General features: G+C 44.9%; 1 protein-coding gene and 1 long non-coding RNA gene across 3 annotated transcripts in view; one reads left to right on the forward strand and one right to left on the reverse strand.

Annotated features, from left to right (window-relative positions):
- LOC121540809 (lactadherin) overlaps positions 1–20701 on the forward strand; it is a 40089-nt gene extending 19388 nt beyond the window's left edge. Inside the window, exons 4-10 of one of the 2 annotated variants that reach the window (XM_045207873.1) lie at positions 11779–11892; positions 12422–12603; positions 15078–15233; positions 16125–16269; positions 18032–18234; positions 19217–19372; positions 19675–20701. In XM_045207873.1, coding sequence (XP_045063808.1) covers positions 11779–11892; positions 12422–12603; positions 15078–15233; positions 16125–16269; positions 18032–18234; positions 19217–19372; positions 19675–19818 — 1100 coding nt within the window. In that variant the 3' untranslated portion in view covers positions 19819–20701. The remainder of the gene's footprint in view (positions 1–11778; positions 11893–12421; positions 12604–15077; positions 15234–16124; positions 16270–18031; positions 18235–19216; positions 19373–19674) is intronic. The other variant, XM_045207874.1, reaches the window with a different exon arrangement.
- Positions 4779–6931, reverse strand: LOC121540810. The gene is made up of 3 exons (XR_005995551.1): positions 6788–6931; positions 6530–6610; positions 4779–4970 (listed from the first exon to the last, which is right to left on the reverse strand). It is a non-coding gene; the product is annotated as an uncharacterized LOC121540810 (long non-coding RNA).
- Positions 20702–21827: the final 1126 nt, after the last annotated feature.

Genomic DNA, 21827 nt, shown 5'->3' on the forward strand with positions numbered 1-21827 from the left:
GACAAGGATCAGGTGATGGGAGACGATGGCAAGGGTTTCCCTAACAGAAATTGAGGTCTAACTTCCTGGGACTCTGAGGTGTAATCCACAGGGTGATAAGGGGAGTATATTAGAAATTGGCATTAAGAATAATTGGTAAAACATAATAATTTGTCATATAGTCAATGCGTATATGGATTTCTTGGATTGGAAATGAACTCCACTATGTGTGTTCTGTCCTATCTCGAGGTAACTACAAATGGTGTTGTGATGCATAGCAGGGATAATTTGGTCAAGAAAGGTGTGAACCTAAAAAAGAAACGTCTAAACCGGCTGAAGATGAGCAACAAAGGCGTTGAATACGGTCCTGTCCAGCACAACTTCTACCTGCAACAGGTGGACAGCATCCAATCGAAGCCATCAACTGATTTTCTCTCATGCTTTTCTCACGGGAGTGTGACAGGTGTCCATGTGGAGTGGGCATGGAGAGAGATCTGTTAAAATATAACATTTCTCATGTTGGTATACTGGTTGGTAAATGGACGAGACAGAATGGGGGGTAGAGATGGTAGCTGCTCGAATGAGACATTGGAATTGGGACATTGTTATGGGCATTTCAAGTTTACATTTACATTTTACATTTTAGTCATTTAGCAGACGCTCTTATCCAGAGCGACTTACAGTTAGTGAATATATATATATATATATATATATATATATATATATATTTTTTTTTATTCATACTGGTCCCCCGTGGGAATCGAACCCACAACCCTGGCGTTGCAAACGCCATGCTCTATCAACTGAGCTACATCCCTGCCGGCCATTCCCTCCCCTACCCTGGACAACGCTAGGCCAATTGTGCGCCGCCCATGAGTCTCCCGGTCGCGGCCGGCTGCGACAGAGCATGGATTCGAACCAGGATCTCTAGTGGCACAGCTAAGTTGAACTATGAAGCGGTCTGTAGAACATAATGAAGAGACGCAAGAAGATTGAGTGCCGGGGAAGGACTGGGTTGGTCCTTCCCCGGCAAAAATCCAGAAAATCACATTGTATGATTTTTAAGTAATTAAATTGCATTTTATTGCATGACATAAGTATTTGATCACCTACCAACCAGTAAGAATTCCGGCTCTCACAGACCTGTTAGTTTTTCTTTAAGAAGCCCTCCTATTCTCCACTCATTACCTGTTTGAACTCGTTACCTGTATAAAAAATCTTGGCCAACAACCTCCTTCCCTCAGTAAGAGCATTGAAGATGGGTCGTGGCTGGGTCTTCCAGCATGACAACGACCCAAAACACACAGCCAGGGCAACTAAGGAGTGGCTCCGTAAGAAGCATCTCAAGGTCCTGGAGTGGCCTAGCCAGTCTCCAGACCTGAACCCAATAGAACATATTTTCTGTACCAAATATTAAGTACTGCTTTTCTGATGTACAGTGAGGGAAAAAAGTATTTGATCCCCTGCTGATTTTGTACGTTTGCCCACTGACAAAGAAATGATCAGTCTATAATTTTAATGGTAGGTTTATTTGAATAGTGAGAGACAGAATAACAACAAAAAAATCCAGAAAAATGCATGTCAAAAATGTTATAAATTGATTTGCATTTTAATGAGGGAAATAAGTATTTGACCCCCTCTCAATCAGAAAGATTTCTGGCTCCCAGGTGTCTTTTATACAGGTAACGAGCTGAGATTAGGATTTAAGAGTGCTCCTAATCTGTTTTTTATCTGTATAAAAGACACCTGTCCACATAAACAATCAATCAATCAGATTCCAAACTCTCCACCATGGCCAAGACCAAAGAGCTCTCCAAGGATGTCAGGGACAAGATTGTAGACCTACACAAGGCTGGAATGGGCTACAAGACCATCGCCAAGCAGCTTGGTGAAAAGGTGACAACAGTTGGTGCGATTAATCGCAAATGGAAGAAACACAAAAGAACTGTCATTCTCCCTCGGCCTGGGGCTCCATGCAAGATCTCACCTCGTGGAGTTGCAATGATCATGAGAACGGTGAGGAATCAGCTCAGAACTACACGGGAGGATCTTGTCAATGATCTCAAGGCAGCTGGGACCATAGTCACCAAGAAAACAATTGGTAACACACTACGCCGTGAAGGACTGAAATCCTGCAGCGCCCGCAAGGTCCCCCTGCTCAAGAAAGCACATATACAGGCCCGTCTGAAGTTTGCCAATGAACATCTGAATGATTCAGAGGAGAACTGGGTGAAAGTGTTGTGGTCAGATGAGACCAAAATTGAGCTCTTTGGCATCAACTCAACTCGTCGTGTTTGGAGGAGGAGGAATGCTGCCTATGACCCCAAGAACACCATCCCCACCGTCAAACATGGAGGTGGAAACATTATGCTTTTGGGGTGTTTTTCTGCTAAGGACAACGACAACTTCACCGCATCAAAGGGACGATGAACGGGGCCATGTACCGTCAAATCTTGGGTGAGAACCTCCTTCCCTCAGCCAGGGCATTGAAAATGGGTCGCGGATGGATATTTCAGCATGACAATGACCCAAAACACACGGCCAAGGCAACAAAGGAGTGGCTCAAGAAGAGTTACATTAAGGTCCTGGAGTGGCCTAGCCAGTCTCCAGACCTTAATCCCATAGAAAATCTGTGGAGGGAGCTGAAGGTTCGAATTGCCACTTAAACTTTAATGACTTGGAGAAGATCTGCAAAGAGGAGTGAGACAAAATCCCTCCTGAGATGTGTGCAAACCTGGTGGCCAACTACAAGAAACGTCTGACCTCTGTGATTGCCAACAAGGGTTTTGCCACCAAGTACTAAGTCATGTTTTGCAGAGGGGTCAAATACTTATTTCCCTCATTGAAATGCAAATACATTTATAACATTTTTTACATGCGTTTTTCTGGATTTTGTTGTTGTTATTCTGTCTCTCACTGTTAAAATAAACCTACCATTAAAATTACAGACTGATCATGTCTTTGTCAGTGGGCAAACGTACAAAATCAGCAGGGGATCAAATACTTTTTTCCCTCACTGTATCAAATACTTATGTCATGCAATAAAATGCAAATGAATTACTTAAAAATCATACAATGTGATTTTCTGGAAGTGTACCTATGATAAAAGTTACTGACCTCTACATGCTTTGTAAGTAGGAAAACCTGCAAAATCAGCAGTGTATCAAATACTTGTTCTCCCCACTGTATGTGTTGCTAGGCAAGAACTTAATGGGTTCATATCATTGGGGTTGCTATGTGAAAGAGGAATGTTTGTTTTCTTTCTTTATCTGATCTGACCTCGGGTTGAATTCCTCGCTCCTAACTAATCCAAGGCTGTCCTGATTTATCAGTGACTGAAACCAGTGTTATCCTTTGCCTCTATCCTAAGGCATATTACTGGAACGGAGTCGGGGTTGAACAGAGTTCAGGCTAAACCTGGTACCTACTAACGGTCATGGGTTTTCAAACAATTGTGTCTGAAATGGCACTCATTAGACAATATGCAATTGATAATCGCATAGCATTGGTTGCTACTACAGCAGCTAAAGGAGGAGGGTATGCGATTATGAGAGGAGATGCATGTTGTACAGACTTACCATCAGATTCAGGAAGGTCTTGTGAATTTAACTAAAGCTATGGGGAATATTAGAGAAATAGAGGATGGAATTAGGAATATGAATAGAGATGCAAAGATATTAGGGGGATATAGCAATTTGAAGGCTGTTGAAGTCAAAACATCAGCCAGGAAGCATAGGAACTGAGAAGTGGTCTGTGGTCACCACCTGCAAAACCAGTCCTTTATTGGGGGTGTCTTGCTAATTGCCTATAATTTCCACCTGTTGTCTATTCCATTTGCACAACAGCATGTGAAATGTATTGTCAATCAGTGTTGCTTCCTAAGTCGACAGTTTGATTTCACAGAAGTGTGATTGACTTGGAGTTACATTGTGTTGTTTGTGTTCCCTTTATTTTTTTGAGCAGTGTATATTAGTTTGTCATATATTGATATTTTACTCAGACTGAGTCCATAGAGGTTTGATCGTGCATGATCCAGATGACTGAGAATTTATACCTTTCTGTTGATTTTAAATATATTGAGAATCTGGTTGGATTCAGCTATAGAAAGTAGAGGGGGATGAATTCTCAGTTATCTAGCATGGTTTAGACTCCAATCATATATCTATACTACTGATTGGAGAACATTTTATTTTTATATGAAGTTTTATGTGAATTGTTTGGGTTAATGTTATATCTGGGGAATTTTACTGACAACAGAAGAAAAATAAATGGGGGAATGATATGACATCTTTTCACACTGTTGTAGGAACAAGGTTAAATCTATTATATGGGTGATTCTTGGTGCCAAGGATTCCAGTATGTCGAGGGAGCTTACTGGTGTTTATCTTAGAATGATTGATAGATGGAATATCCTGCCTTGGGTACAAGGTGAAAGCATCAAGGTGTGGAGTGCCCACTGATGGTTTCCAGATGTTGTTGAAGCAATATGTAACAGGGACTATAAGAAGAGATTTTCTTTGTCTAGTAGTTCAGATGACGAGGCAAAGCATGTGCCGTTTGTTATACGAACCCGGTACCGTATCTATCAAATACTTCGCATCAACTCTCCATATAATTGTTTTAAGTATATTCTCGCGTCCTGAATTACTTGATACCAGAGAAACTCATAACAGCTAGCTAATGTTATACTGCATCTATAGTCAATATGGCGACATCAAAATAATGACAAAAGGTTTTTCTGCTTGTCATATATCTCCTTTGTTAGAAATGTATTTTATTATTTCCAATGGAGTCTTCATCAGCGCACATTGACAAAGCATTGAGTAGAACGCTCCGCTGGGCATCGGTCCTAAAACAAATGTTCAAAACAATATTGTGACGAAACGTGCAACCCATGAATAGTCCTCTTCAGGCAGTGAATGTACTGTTTCCTCTGTTTGGACCCGGGCGCTTTGCTCTAGATGTCCAGTCCTTCTGCTAGCTGACGCTGCCTGTGGGGCAGAGGGACACACACACACACACACACACACACACACACACACACAGAGAACTGCAGGGGTCAGCACTATTTATCCCCTTTTATCTGCAGAGCCGTCCACATCAGCGTGCCACAGAAACTGGAAACAGTCAGATCGTGTCAACAACACATCAGTTTTCCCCTCCCTCCAACACCAAAGTGAGTGTTCTGTGGTACTGCCTACTGGGCAATATGCAGATCAATTAGGAGACGAATGTGGTGTAATCTGTCAGTTATGGTTTCTTCCTCTTAGCTTTTTAGCTAGGGACACCATTTTATATTCTTTGCAGTCTATTTCGACTCTAAATGTTCATGCCCCTATTTATGCCATAAATAATTGAATATGACTTAAAAAGTTCATGGCCATGCTCATCTATGTGCACCACAAAAGAGTACTTGACCAAGCTCTGACTCCGTAGTACATTACCCACCTCCCGGAAAAGACGAGCTAAAGCGCTAGCTAGCTTTTACGCTAATTGAATCATGTATTTGGGAGGACTGTAAAGGTCATTTGGCTGCAGAAGTATGTGAGGTTCCTTGGGCTGTTCTTGGGCTCAGCCTCCAAACTTCTCATTTAGAACTCCTGATGCCTGTGTTTTGACATTTTGTATTACTCGGTAATTAGTGTGCGTGTGTATTGGAGAGAGGGAGGGTGTTTGTGTGTGCGAGAAAGAGAGAGAGAGTGTGTGCGTGTGTGTCTGAGTGCGTGTATGTGTGGGCAGCGAGTGAGGCGCATCCTCGGCAGCTCCTGTAAGCTGTGGTCAGTGTGTGTGTGTGTGTGTGTGTGGCAGGAGCTCAGTGAAGGTGACTAATTGAAAGCAGCCAACTCAGAGGCGTACAGTAGTAACAATCTTGCGACATCCTCTCCCACACACTTGTGCGCGCGCTCTCACACACACACACACTCGCATGCTAAAACACACGGCTACACACTTAGTTAGAGAACACACACACACTCGCATGCTAAAACACACGGCTACACACTTAGTTAGAGAACACACACACACTCGCATGCTAAAACACACGGCTACACACTTAGTTAGAGAACACACACACACTCGCATGCTAAAACACACGGCTACACACTTAGTTAGAGAACACACACACACTCGCATGCTAAAACACACGGCTACACACTTAGTTAGAGAACACACACACACTCGCATGCTAAAACACACGGCACACACTTAGTTAGAGAACACACACACACTCGCATGCTAAAACACACGGCTACACACTTAGTTAGAGAACACACACACACTCGCATGCTAAAACACACGGTACACACTTAGTTAGAGAACACACACACACTCGCATGCTAAAACACACGGCTACACACTTAGTTAGAGAACACACACACACTCGCATGCTAAAACACACGGCTACACACTTAGTTAGAGAACACACACACACTCGCATGCTAAAACACACGGCTACACACTTAGTTAGAGAACACACACACACTCGCATGCTAAAACACACGGCTACACACTTAGTTAGAGAACACACACACACTCGGCAAACCCGCTGTACATGCAAACCGGACTCTCTCTCGTGCTCAGCCAGCCAACGGAAAGTGGTCACGAACGCAGCACTCCCAAGACGTCAGCGGCCCTGTTGCCGGGGTAAAGAGGGAAGTGGAAGTGGAAGAGTGAATGAAGTCTGCCTCGACAATGTCACAGCCTCCCCTCAGGTCTGACACCAGCACTTCTACCGGCTGTGTGAAATTGGCCTGAAAGCCTCAATGGGCAGGCAGTAACCAATACTGAAAGTCTAATGCTGTTTACTCACTTTAGTGTCGGCACCTAAATTGGCTCAGACACGACTGCAGCTGAGACTGAAAGAATGTGTGACAGTGAGTGGCAGGCAGATTTCTGGTTGTTTTAGGAGTTGCCTCAACCACACACAGGATATGGCTAGTCTGAAGTGGACAGATTAAGCTCTGCACCACCTTGGGAGGTCTGTTTGCATCCATTTCTATTTACGTGGGTGTGTGCATTATTGTGATTCAAATGCTTTGTTTACAGTAGTTTCTGCTAGTCACACTGTTCTGTTTCTGGTAGTTTCTGGTAGCCACACTGCTCTGTTTACAGTCGCTTCTGGTAGCCTTTCAGCAGGGGAGGCCATTTCCTAAAATGGTCATAGAAAGGAATTTGCTAACACCAGGTCAGGCCAGTTGCACTAAGCATCAACACAATTATTTTTCAGTTGCTATAATCTTATTGTAGCAGTCTGTCACACAGTGTTGTCTAGGGCCAGACCTCCTACAATACTACAATCATATAATTACTTATAGAAGCCTATAACCCTGAATTATAGGATCTCTGTGACTACAATATACTGTCAAATCTCAATGTTAATTCAAAACAAATTTTTTTTAACCCTCAGTCATAACACAAAACACATGGCCCCACACCACGGTCTGGCAAAGTCTGGAACCAGGGCTATTCTTTCTTAAGGTCCTCTGTGGTCTTCTGTCACTCCCCAAAAGGATTTCACTGAGCAAATTACAACTTCATATATTTAATTTAGCAGTTGTGTGGCTAGACCTGGCAGTGTGTACTACCAGTGGGGCACCCCCTAGCTGTGCCCCTCCTGTGCTCCATGCCAGGAACTATTTGGACCTGGATTCCTTAAAGGGGCAATCTGGGATTTGATAAATAACAAAGCACTCACCCTGCCATTTGTTTTGGTAAACAGCTGAGGGATGAGGTTGAATTTAAAAGTCCCAAAATGGATGTACAAATCCCAGATTTCCCCTTTTTTAAATACTGATGAATGGCACTGCCATCCGGGACTCAGTAGAGCACAAAGTCAGAGGACACTGACTGTACTGTACACCTCATCCCGCTGGCGGCCTGGCGCAGCCTACTGGATTTGATGCTCAGGCTGTGTTGGGTACTCTGTCACATGCAACTCTGCCAGCTGGCCTTGCTCTGCACTGATATCAACTCTGCCAGCTGGCCTTGCTCTGCACTGGAATCAACTCTGCCAGCTGGCCTTGCTCTGCACTGATATCAACTCTGCCAGCTGGCCTTGCTCTGCACTGATATCAACTCTGCCAGCTGGCCTTGCTCTGCACTGGAATCAACTCTGCCAGCTGACCTTGCTCTGCACTGATATCAACTCTGCCAGCTGGCCTTGCTCTGCACTGATATCAACTCTGCCAGTTGGAACAGACTTCTGCTCCTCCATAACTCTATAGGAACAGACCTCTGCTCCTCCATAACACTAGGAACAGACCTCTGCTCCTCCATAACACTATAGGAACAGACCTCTGCTCCTCATAACACTATAGGAACAGACCTCTGCTCCTCATAACACTAGGAACAGACCTCTGCTCCTCTATAACTCTATAGGAACAGACCTCTGCTCCTCCATAACACTAGGAACAGACCTCTGCTCCTCCATAACACTATAGGAACAGACCTCTGCTCCTCTATAACACTATAGGAACAGACCTCTGCTCCTCCATAACACTAGGAACAGACCTCTGCTCCTCTATAACTCTATAGGAACAGACCTCTGCTCCTCCATAACACTATAGGAACAGACCTCTGCTCCTCCATAACACTAGGAACAGACCTCTGCTCCTCTATAACACTATAGGAACAGACCTCTGCTCCTCCATAACTCTATAGGAACAGACCTCTGCTCCTCTATAACACTATAGGAACAGACCTCTGCTCCTCCATAACTCTATAGGAACAGACCTCTGCTCCTCTATAACTCTATAGGAACAGACCTCTGCTCCTCCATAACACTATAGGAACAGACCTCTGCTCCTCCATAACACTAGGAACAGACCTCTGCTCCTCTATAACACTATAGGAACAGACCTCTGCTCCTCCATAACACTATAGGAACAGACCTCTGCTCCTCCATAACACTATAGGAACAGACCTCTGCTCCTCCATAACTCTATAGGAACAGACCTCTGCTCCTCCATAACACTAGGAACAGACCTCTGCTCCTCTATAACACTATAGGAACAGACCTCTGCTCCTCATAACGCTATAGGAACAGACCTCTGCTCCTCCATAACACTATAGGAACAGACCTCTGCTCCTCATAACACTATAGGAACAGACCTCTGCTCCTCCATAACACTAGGAACAGACCTCTGCTCCTCCATAACACTAGGAACAGACCTCTGCTCCTCCATAACACTATAGGAACAGACCTCTGCTCCTCCATAACACTAGGAACAGACCTCTGCTCCTCTAACACTATAGGAACAGACCTCTGCTCCTCCATAACTCTATAGGAACAGACCTCTGCTCCTCCATAACACTAGGAACAGACCTCTGCTCCTCCATAACACTATAGGAACAGACCTCTGCTCCTCTATAACTCTATAGGAACAGACCTCTGCTCCTCCATAACTCTATAGGAACAGACCTCTGCTCCTCTATAACACTATAGGAACAGACCTCTGCTCCTCCATAACTCTATAGGAACAGACCTCTGCACCTCCATAACACTAGGAACAGACCTCTGCTCCTCCATAACTCTATAGGAACAGACCTCTGCTCCTCTATAACTCTATAGGAACAGACCTATGCTCCTCCATAACACTAGGAACAGACCTCTGCTCCTCCATAACTCTATAGGAACAGACCTATGCTCCTCTATCATTTTCAAATGAAACAATACATTTGACTTTGGTAAAAACAATGTAACAACATAATGGAAATCATTTGATTTGAATGGTAAATCTCTTGATAAACTCGGTAAATTAAGATGGCATAGGCCTACTCACAATACAGGTGAATGCATATTCAATAGGAGTGTGTGCATGCATTGAGTTATTGAGCTTGTTTTGGCTAGTTTGAGAAATGAGAACGCACGCTGGTCCATAGCTTTCTTGGTCCATAAACATGCAGGAAGATTCTTATGTGGCTAAACCTATTGCCAACCTTTATTTAGGCATTTTAAAACACTTCCTTCTTTCCCTATTACGATGATCATCTAATCCGACTATCAACTGTCAATTTACGGACACGATTGCTGCTGGTCAGATCAGCACACCAGTAAATGGCTAACGTTACACCGCAAGTCAGATGGCTCGTTGATGAAAATGGTTCATGTTCAAAATGATAAGCTAACGTTAGCTAGCTACGTTGGCTATTAGCTCCTATCTGATATCTCAGCACCATGTTTATCTAGCCAGTTAGCTAGCATAGGAGCTAATAGAACAAGCTAGCTAACACCACAGATGAAAGGGTTAGTTATTGTAATCTTTGCTCCAGTTTCTGCTGTTCTGCCTGCGGTTATGGAACCCTGACCTTTTCAACGGACGTGCTCTCTCCCTCTAACTCCCTCTCTACCTCTGAACGCTCGGCTATGAAAAGACAACTGACTCCTGAGGTAATATGCATATTCAAAGAGGAGTCTGAAATTTGCTTTCTAAATGATCATGATCTTTTCGTCGAGGAAGTTCATGAATTCATCGCTGCTGAAGTGAAGGCCATCCTCACTTGGGGAATGTTGCTTTTTAGTTAGCTGTGCGACAGTATCAAAAATAAAAGTTTGATTGTTTTTGCTCTCCTCAATCAGGTTGGAAAAGTAGGCTAATCGAGCAGCAGTGAGGGCTTTTTCGATATTGTACGGTACTGTCCTGCCAAGTTAGTCGGAAGACTTCCAATTTGGTGGAACGCCATTTCCTTTCCGATTGTCTGGAAGCTTGCTTAAGGGCTCGGGTATTTTCTGTAAACCAGGGAGCTAGTTTCTTGTGACAAATTATCATTTTATTTTTTATTTCTTTACTTTTACTCAGGTATGACAATTTTTTTTACTTTTTTTCACCACTGATTATGAGTAACTGTGTGTGTGTGTCCCCCACTGTGTGTGTGTGTGCTTTCCTCGTGGCCGACTGACTACCTGCCTGGCCCTGGGCACAGAATCACACATCACACTCTTCACTGATGACTACTAGTGAGATTTGGGTCATATTCTACACAAATATGGTAAACAGGCTGTGTCTGAAATGACACTATTCCGTATGTGGAACAAGCTCCCCCACGACGCCAGGACAGCGGAGTCACTGACCACCTTCCGGAGACACTTGAAACACTACCTCTTTTTAAGGAATACCTGGAATAGTATAACAGTAATCCTTCTCCCACCCCCCCCCCATAAAATAAAAAAAGGGGGTGGTTGTCTCACTGGCTAAGTTGAATGCACCAATTTGTAAGTCGCTCTGGATACGAGCGTCTGCTAAATGACTTAAATGTAGAAAGAATATGTAGTGCACTACTTTTGACCAGGGCCTATAGGGAATAGGTTTCCGTTTCAGACACACACTGTCAATTCAGAGCCGTGTTCAAAAGAAGTTGAATCAAATGTTGTTGGCGAGAGATTTAAAAAAGTGTGTTCTCATTCCATTCTTCTGATGCACGCTGTTGCCAAGCGCCCTCTCTAAAACGCACACTTCCGGTGTATACTGTTGGAAATTACGCCATCTAGGGGTAAATCAGGGAGCTGCAGAGAATTGGACCACAACCGCTCATCTGAGCCAATGCAGCCATTGTTCAGATATGCCTTTGCTGTTACTAATAGATTTATCAAATGTAGAACATAGATGAAGAAAAAACTAAGGATTTTATCAGAAAACCCTATGAAACGTATATTTTAGATTCAGAAAAAGCGTATATTGGAGTAGGAGTGCTTATTTAGGATCCGATCACCCCTTGTCCACACAGTGTTATCCGTCATTGTTCTGTTGATTTGTACATAATGGAATGCCAGTGAATGATAATGATCATGATGTCTCTCTACAGATGTGAATGACTGTGCCAAGCAGCCGTGCCAGAACGGTGGTTCCTGTAGGGACCTTGATGGAGACTTCAACTGCCGCTGTCCGTCCCCCTACGTGGGCAAGCACTGCCAACTGCGTGAGTACCATTCTCTCTCTCACACACACACACACACACACACACACACACACACACACACACACACACTGGCTTTCTATTAGCCTTCATCTGCCATGTTATTTCTAAGTGCAATCAAATGCATTAGGCTGAAATGTGATTTAAGAAACACATTCATGTAACGTAGCTAATGTAATTTGGGGGCCGTCCAAAGCTGGCCCAGGGTTTTTGTTATTATGAGATATTGGTGTTCTTAAGTAAAGGAGTTTGGGCGCTTTAGATAGACGGTCAATATGTTTCTGTGAGCCTGAATCATGGCCGGGTAGGACAGCGGTGGGAGATACTGTAGTTCAGTCAGTGGACTACGCATGGGTTGGAAGCAGTCTGCCAGATTTGTGGGGCGTGTATGTGTACATACTGTATGAAATAAACCAGACAATTTTCACCACACATTACCTGTTAGGTTCTCCTTCCATTGCGTCTGAGCGCGTCTGTTGATCTGTCTTGTCTGTGCGTTTTTCTTCCCTATGTCTGTCTGTCTGTTCCTCAGGATGTATCTCTCTGTTGGGAATGGAGGGCGGAGGCATTGCTGAGTCTCAAATCTTGGCCTCGTCGGTGCGCTACGGATTCCTGGGCCTACAGCGCTGGGGGTCCGAGCTGGCACGCCTCAACAACAAGGGCCTGGTTAACGCCTGGACCTCAGCCTCCTACGACAGGAACCCCTGGATAGAGGTCAGTACAGGACAACAGTCTGGCTCCAACACCACTGTCTGGCTCGTGTTCTTCAGGCATAAAAACAGAAGAAAACTGACTGAAACCAAGAGACTACCTGGACTTGTCTAATGACAAAGGCTTTTTTTCTGCTTTGCAAAATAAACTGCTGCAGTTCCTAATGAACATGACCCTGATCTCTCTCCCTTATCTACTGATCTAGTCTAGGAGGGTATCTCCATAGTAAAGTCTCTCTCCCTTATCTACTGATCTAGTCTAGGAGGGTATCTCCATAGTAAAGTCTCTCTCCCTTATCTACTGATCTAGTCTAGCAGGGTATCTCCATAGTAAAGTCTCTCTCCCTTATCTACTGATCTAGTCTAGCAGGGTATCTCCATAGTAAAGTCTCTCTCCCTTATCTACTGATCTAGTCTAGCAGGGTATCTCCATAGTAAAGTCTCTCTCCCTTATCTACTGATCTAGTCTAGCAGGGTATCTCCATAGTAAAGTCTCTCTCCCTTATCTACTGATCTAGGTGAAACGTCATTATGGGGGAGAGGTGAAACGTCATTATGGGGGAGAGGTCAAAGCAATATATTGTGGCTGCCTACAAGGGAATTACTTTCACCTGTCAGTTATTTCATATCAGTGCAGATAAAACTGCAACTAGGACATACACTGCTCAAAGAAATAAAGGGAACACTAAAATAACACATCCTAGATCTGAATGAATGAAATAATCTTATTAAATACTTTTTTCTTTACATAGTTGAATGTGCTGACAACAAAATCACACAAATTATCAATGGAAATCAAATTGATCTACCCATGGAGGTCTGGATTTGGAGTCACCCTCAAAATTAAAGTGGAAAACCACACTACAGGCTGATCCAACTTTGATGTAATGTCCTTAAAACAAGTCAAAATGAGGCTCAGTAGTGTGTGTGGCCTCCACGTGCCTGTATGACCTCCCTACAACGCCTGGGCATGCTCCTGATGAGGTGGCGGATGGTCTCCTGAGGGATCTCCTCCCAGACCTGGACTAAAGCATCCGCCAAATCCTGGACAGTCTATGGTGCAACGTGGCGTTGGTGGATGGAGCGAGACATGATGTCCCAGATGTGCTCAATTGGATTCAGGTCTGGGGAACGGGCGGGCCAGTCCATAGCATCAATGTCTTCCTCTTGCAGGAACTGCTTACACACTCCAGCCACATGAGGTCTAGCATTGTCTTGCATTAGGAGGAACCCAGGGCCAACCTCACCAGCATATGGTCTCACAAGGGGTCTGAGGAGCTCATCTCGGTACCTAATGGCAGTCAGGCTACCTCTGGCGAGCACATGGAGGGCTGTGCGGCCCCCCAAAGAAATGCCACCCCACACCATGACTGACCCACCGCCAAACCGGTCATGCTGGAGGATGTTGCAGGCAGCAGAACGTTCTCCACGGCGTCTCCAGACTCTGTCACGTCTGTCACGTGCTCAGTGTGAGCACAGGGCGCCAGTGGCGAATTTGCCAATCTTGGTGTTCTCTGGCAAATGCCAAACGTCCTGCACGGTGTTGGGCTGTAAGCACAACCCCCACCTGTGGACGTCGGGCCCTCATACCACCCTCATGGAGTCTGTTTCTGACCGTTTGAGCAGACACATGTACATTTGTGGCCTGCTGGAGGTCATTTTGCAGGACTCTGGCAGTGCTCCACCTTGCACAAAGGCGGAGGTAGCAGTCCTGCTGCTGGGTTGTTGCCCTCCTACGGCCTCCTCCACGTCTCCTGATGTACTGGCCTGTCTCCTGGTAGCGCCTCCATGCTCTGGACACTACGCTGACAGACACAGCAAACCTTCTTGCCACAGCTCGCATTGATGTGCCATCCTGGATGAGCTGCACTACCTGAGCCACTTGTGTGGGTTGTAGACTCCGTCTCATGCTACCACTAGAGTGAAAGCACCGCCTGCATTCAAAAGTGACCAAAACATCAGCCAGGAAGCATAGGAACTGAGAAGTGGTCTGTGGTCACCACCTGCAAAACCAGTCCTTTATTGGGGGTGTCTTGCTAATTGCCTATAATTTCCACCTGTTGTCTATTCCATTTGCACAACAGCATGTGAAATGTATTGTCAATCAGTGTTGCTTCCTAAGTGGACAGTTTGATTTCACAGAAGTGTGACTTGGAGTTACATTGTGTTGTTTAAGTGTTCCCTTTATTTTTTTTAACAGTGTACTTTAATTCTGACAAATGTGTTTTATTCTCAAGACTCTCCTCATTGCATTGATTAATGTTGTCGGCGTGGACCTTTTTTACATACAGATTGAAGGTTGTCATCTCCCTCCATGTGCAGTGAAGGTTTCATGACTCTAGGACCAATCAGTCATTCGAAACATTCACTTTGTTAATGTTGACTCATATATATGGTAGCAGATCTGAAAGTAGACCATGTTGACTAGAATATAGTTGCAGATCTGAAATTAAACCGTGTGTGTTGTCCTTTGTGCAGATTAACATGCAGAGGAAGATGCGTTTCACGGGCATCGTGACGCAGGGCGCCAGCCGCATGGGGTCAGCAGAGTTCATCAAGGCCTTTAAAGTGGCGTCCAGTCTGGACGGGAGGACCTACACCATGTACCGCCTGGACGGGCAGACAAAGGACTCTGTGAGTGAAAACGCACACACACACCCCCACACACACACATCCTCTGATGTACACACACATCCTCTGATGTACTCACACACACACACACACACACATCCTCTGATGTACTCACACACACACACACACACATCCTCTGATGTACTCACACACACACCCTCTGTACACACACACACACACACATCCTCTGATGTACACACACACACACATCCTCTGATGTACACACACATCCTCTGATGTACACACACACGCACACATATCCTCTGATGTACACACACACACACACATACACACACACACACATCCTCTGATGTGTACACACACACACACACACACACATCCTCTGATGTACTCACACTCACATCCTCTGATGTACACACACACACACACACATCATCTGATGTACACACACATCATCTGATGTACACACACTCACACACACACATCCTCTGATATACACCCACACATCCTCTGATGTACACACACACACTATGGCTGATTTGATCATCTTCTACATGTAGTGCATTTTTTGAGTGTTCTATTTAGGGTCTAGGGCAGGGGTCTTCAACTCTTACCCTACGAGGTCCGAAGCCTGCTGGGTTTCTGTTCTACCTGATTAATGATTTGCTCCCACCTGGTGTCCCGGGTCTAAATCAGTCCCTGATTACAGGGGAAGAATGAACATCAGCAGTGGAACTGGCTTCAAGGTCCAGAGTTGAGTTAGAGGGGAATAGGGTGCCTGGATATTAATGAAAGGCGTGGATTTGTTGTGGGTGGTGAACTGTGCCTTTTACGGTTTCCCGCTGGGGCCACCCGAATGAAAAATGTAAACACGCATGACTGTAAGACACTTTAGATCAAATATAATATTCTTAATTTATTCTACTTCTCCAGGTGTTTGTGGGGAACGTGGACAACGACGGCACCAAGACCAACCTGTTTGACCCTCCCATCATCAGCCAGTACTTCCGCATCATCCCCGTGGTCTGCCGCAAGGCCTGCACCCTACGCATGGAGCTGGTGGGCTGTGAGCTCAATGGTAAACACACACACACACACACACGTGCATGCTTACTTACGCATGCGCGCACACCGATAACAACGTCAAACTGAATGGGGTTTGGTTTCAGTGTGTCGTATGGTTATATGGTACAGGAGGTTTTGAGTTTTACCGGAAGGTTTTTGGTTAGGTCTGACTGAAATGATACGGAAGGTTTTTGGTTTAGGTCTGACTGAAATGATAATGAAGGTTTTTGGTTTAGGTCTGACTGAAATGATAATGAAGGTTTTTGGTTTAGGTCTGACTGAAATGATACGGAAGGTTTTTGGTTTAGGTCTGACTGAAATGATAATGAAGGTTTTTGGTTTAGGTCTGACTGAAATGATAATGAAGGTTTTTGGTTTAGGTCTGACTGAAATGACACTGTGGGAAATAAGTCTGATCCAGTCCGACTCACTACCTGTCCAGATGCTCATACATACTGCCCACTTTGCATCAGTCCTGTCTGGTTGAGAAAAGAAAACATCCAAAAAGTGATTTATCTACACCATATGGACATTTTTGCGGTGGAAACATTGGCAACGAGATCTATGGTGTAAATAAATCTGTTTTTTGGGGATTGTAACCAAGTCATATTGATCATCACAGACTTTTATCCATGCTAGTAGAAGTAGATATATTTTGGACTGCCTTTATGTCCTCTCTGCTGCAACAACTTTCTGTATAAAGTTTCTGTACTTTATTTGTTGGATCATGATGCCATGGGTTCTCTGGCATGGTTTAATTTAGCTAAATGAAACTGATGTGTGTCTGTGTGTTTTTAAAAGTAGTCAGAAATAATTGATCCCATCTTTGATTGACTGTCTGTCAAAGCATGCTATGCTGTGCTGGTTGTGCTTTGTTACCACGTTTCCACCTGTACCTCGTACTGCACTCTGTGGCTTTTGCTCACACATGCATGCTACAAAAAACATCCTGCAACACACACTAAGCGAAGTGCAGGCTCAATGTTTTGCCCAACATACAGTAAATGTGACTCGGTCGACAAGCTTGGGCACGCATGATGCTGGTCCTACTGTAGCTCAGTTGGTAGAGCATGGCGCTTGCAACGCCAGGGTTGTGGGTTCGTTTCCCACGGTGGGGGCCAGTACGAAAATGTATGCACTCACTAACTGTAAGTCGCTCTGGATAAGAGCGTCTGCTAAATGACTAACATGTAAAATGTAGACGTGCGCGTACGACTCACTGACGTCTCAGTCCAACTAACCTACATGCTCCACTAGTTGGCTGCCGTATGTTGTCCGTCTCGCTCTGTCTACACCAGCATTTTCCAAACTCGGTCCTGGGGACCCCAAGAGGTGCACGTTTTTAGTTTTGATTATTTGAATCAGCTGTGTAGTGCTAGGGCAAAAACCAAAACATGCACCCATTGGGGTCCCCAGGACCAAGTTCAGTAAACTCTGGTGCACACCTTCATCAGAGCCGCAACATGGGCTGTTCAGAGTTCAGCCCAACTCAGTTTGAAATGTAGCATTTAAATGGCCGCCAAAAGCTCCAAGACAATTGCATTCTATCATCAGAGAGCCAACCTGGAAGATAGGTTGGCCAAACTCTATTCCCTATGGCTGTACCGTCACTACTCCGTCCACCTCACCACAACTCTGGTCATTACTGGCTGTCATCATCCATGTGCTTTCACTGTGCTGCTCACCGGCTGGCTGGCTTGGGTCTTTCCTGTCCGTCTCTTGTCTATCATACTTCTCTCTCTTTCCCTGCTGGTGCTTGTTGTCTCACTTCACAGTGTATTCAAACACGGCAGGTTGCTCCGAGCCCCTGGGCATGAAGTCGCGCCTGCTCGCCGACCGCCAGATCTCGGCCTCCAGCGTCCACCGCACCTGGGGTATGGAGGCGTTCACCTGGCAGCCGCACTACGCTCGGCTGGACAAGCAGGGCAAGACCAACGCCTGGACGGCGGACACCACCAAACGCTCTGAGTGGCTGCAGGTAACTGCAAGAGGTTGAGAGGGGATTTTGGGAAATGGTGTGGGTGGTGGGGTCACTTAGTGGGCGGCAGGTATCCTAGCGGTTAGCGCATTGGGCCAGTATCCAAAAGTTTGCTGGTTAGAATACCCGAGCCCACAAGGTGAAAAATCTGTCGTTGTGCCCCTTGAGCAAGGCACTTAACCCTAATTTACTCCAGGGGTGCCGTACTACTATGGCTGACCCTGTAAAACTAGACGTTTCACTGCACCTATCTGGTGTGTGACAATAAAACATCTATTTGAATTTTTGAGGGGGCTATAGCTGAGGGAGATTTGTGTTGTTGTTGTTGTTGGGGAAAGTTCTGGAAGATTCTCTCTCACCGTTTTACTTTACCGACAAATTACTGACAAAGCCCAAGATGCTCCAAGATGCTTATTATTCATGGTGGAACAGTGTAGTGGGGGATACAGACAGACAAGTAACGGAGATGTGTAGTTCGAAATCGCCAGCGTTGCCACTAGAGCCCTCCTGTAGCTCAGTTGGTAGAGCATGGTGCTTGCAACGCCAGGGTTGTGGGTTCGATTCCCACGGGGGGCCAGTATGAAAAATGTATGCACTCACTTAACTGTAAGTCGCTCTGGATAAGATCGTCTGCTAAATGACTAAAATGTAAATGTAGAGCAGACTCCGGCACCCAACCCTCCTTCTGTAACAGGTAGACCTGGAGTCCTGCTTGTTCTGACCCATTCTGCTTCTGTAACAGGTAGACCTGGAGTCCTGCTTGTTCTGACCCATTCTCCTTCTGTAACAGGTAGACCTGGAGTCCTGCTTGTTCTGACCCATTCTCCTTCTGTAACAGGTAGACCTGGAGTCCTGCTTGTTCTGACCCATTCTGCTTCTGTAACAGGTAGACCTGGAGTCCTGCTTGTTCTGACCCATTCTCCTTCTGTAACAGGTAGACCTGGAGTCCTGCTTGTTCTGACCCATTCTCCTTCTGTAACAGGTAGACCTGGAGTCCCTCAAGAGAATCACAGGTATTATAACCCAGGGGGCCAAGGACTTTGGGGCGGTCCAGTTTGTCTCTGCCTTCAAGGTGGCCTACAGTGACGATGGACAGTTCTGGAGCATAGTCAAGGACGATGTCACCAGCACAGACAAGGTCGGTTTTTTGCATCTTGCATCCAAAGAAGTGAGCCCAAGATGAATTTACCCAATGTGTGGCTGTGTAGGAATATGGACCAAATTAAAGCTATTAAATTAAGTTTTTTCTTTCCCAATTGTAATTTACTCCTTTTTATTTTTTTTACACAATAAACAGAACCTCAAACAACCGTTGCCATGAGATATGTGTCATAGATTTCACAATGTTCTATAAATTCCATGATGGATGTTCAGTCTAACTAGCTAGCTAACTAACTCCCATGTGTCTCTGTGCATGTGATTCTGCACCCCAACCTCCAGATCTTCCCGGGCAACAGCGACAACAATGTCCACAAGAAGAACCTGTTCGAGCCGCCCTTCTACGCCCGATTCGTCCGCATCCTGCCGTGGGCATGGCACGGGCGCATCACCTTGCGAATGGAGCTGCTGGGCTGCGACGAGTAGCCCCGCCCAAGTCTCCTCCTTGTTCCCCGCCCCCTCCTCCTCTTGCTCCTCCTTTCTTTCCAAAACCTCCTGAGCCACACCTTCACTGCCAAGCTCAGATCCGTAGAGGGCAGCAAAACACCACCACCACAACCCTGCCCCGACTGAGGTACAAACCACTGATCTAGGGTCAGATCTTGCTTCGCCCAGCTAATGGTTACTGCTAGAATTGGGTAGGGGCAATCTAATCCTAGATCTGTGCTTAAGGTCAACTTCTACCTCGAGCGCACAGACTACTGCTGTGTCAGCTGGAAGTGCATGGATTCCGAAGCTGTCCTTCCTAGATCAGGCCCATGTTGTGTTCACAGAGTTTCAGAGTAGGAGTGCTGATCTTATTCATTATTGTGATTTTGAAAAGGCAAAACTGATCCCAGATCAGCACTGCTAATGTGAGAGGCTTCATGTATTGGGGCCCAGAAGGCTGAACCTAAAACCCATCGCTGGTGATGTACAGTTAGTAGCTAATTTAGCTGAGATGTTTTTCCAATGGAGGGTTTTCACCTGACCATCCTGAAGTCAGTAGTAGTATTATCGAACACACTCATGTGTAGCGTTAGCTTCCTAGCTGTCACTGCAGTGCTCTGGAAGATGTTTTCTGGAACTTTTTGTTTTTGTTCTTGCTTAACGAAGACTCATCGTTTTTTTTGGAAAAAGAAATGTATACCAAATGTATTTCACTTTGTTGCCATGTTTATAGTCTTAGTTAACTAGTCCTAAATGCATTATGATTTATTATTAGCCATGTTTTTACTAACTACAATTTTTCAAGTAAGTATACTGAACAAAAATATAAATGCAACAATTTCAAAGATTTTACGGAGTTACATTTCATATGAGGAAATCAGTCAATTGCCCTAATCTATGGATTTCACATGACTGGGAATACAGATATGCATCTGTTGGTCACAACAAAAAAATGGGCCTCACAATGGGCCTCAGGAACTCGTCATGGTATTTTTGTGCATTCAAATTGCCAACGATAAAATGCAATTGTGTTCGTTGTCCGTACCTTCTCCCTGCCCATACTGTAACACCACCGCCACCATGGGGCACTCTGTTCACAACGTTGACATCAGCAAACCGCTCGCCCACATGACGCCATACACATGGTCTGCGGTTGTGAGGCCGGTTGGATGTACTGGCAAACTCTCTAAAACAACGTTGGAGGTGGCTTATGGTAGATAAATGAACATTAAATAATCTGGCAACTGCTCTGGTGGACATTCCTGCAGACAGCATGCCAATTGCACGCTCACTCAAAACTTGAGACATCCGTGGCATGGTGTTGTGTGACAACTGCACATTTTAGTGGCCTTTTATTGTCCCCAGCACAAGGTGCACCTGTAATGATCATGCTGTTTAATCAGCTGATTGATATGCCACACCTGTCAAGTGGACGGATTATCTTGGCAAAGGAGAAATGCTCACTAACGGGGTTGTAAACAAATTTGTGCAGAAAACTTTAGAAAAATTTGCATTTTAAGCGTATGGAACATTTCCGGGATCTATTCAGGTCATGAAACATGGGACCAACACTTTACATGTTGCATTTATATTGTTGTTCAGTGTAGTAGCGGACTTAACAGATAGAAAGCATGTATATCTTGTGACGTTAAGTGATATTCCAAAAACCCAAAGTAGTTGAATTCTATTATGGTAGATTGTTTTTTTGCCAAAGAGAATCTAAAAGTGCAGAAATACTACCTTACAGTATGTGGTGTGTTTATAACTCGATGTACTCTGATTGTGATGTCTGTCCTATCAGAATTGTTTTATTATCACAACTCACAGTGCATAATCAATGTAATGCATTTATTACTAATTGACTATTATAAAGTGAAAAAATATATAGAAAATAGCGAGTTAGCAAGTTGATGATGCTGCCAAATGTCGTTATCAGGTCAAGGCAGATCCATTCTAACCTGATCCCAGATCTGTTTGCGCTGTCTTGCCAAACACAACCATAGGAG

This window comes from Coregonus clupeaformis, chromosome 26, assembly GCF_020615455.1.
Source record: "Coregonus clupeaformis isolate EN_2021a chromosome 26, ASM2061545v1, whole genome shotgun sequence".
Taxonomy (NCBI): domain Eukaryota; kingdom Metazoa; phylum Chordata; class Actinopteri; order Salmoniformes; family Salmonidae; genus Coregonus; species Coregonus clupeaformis.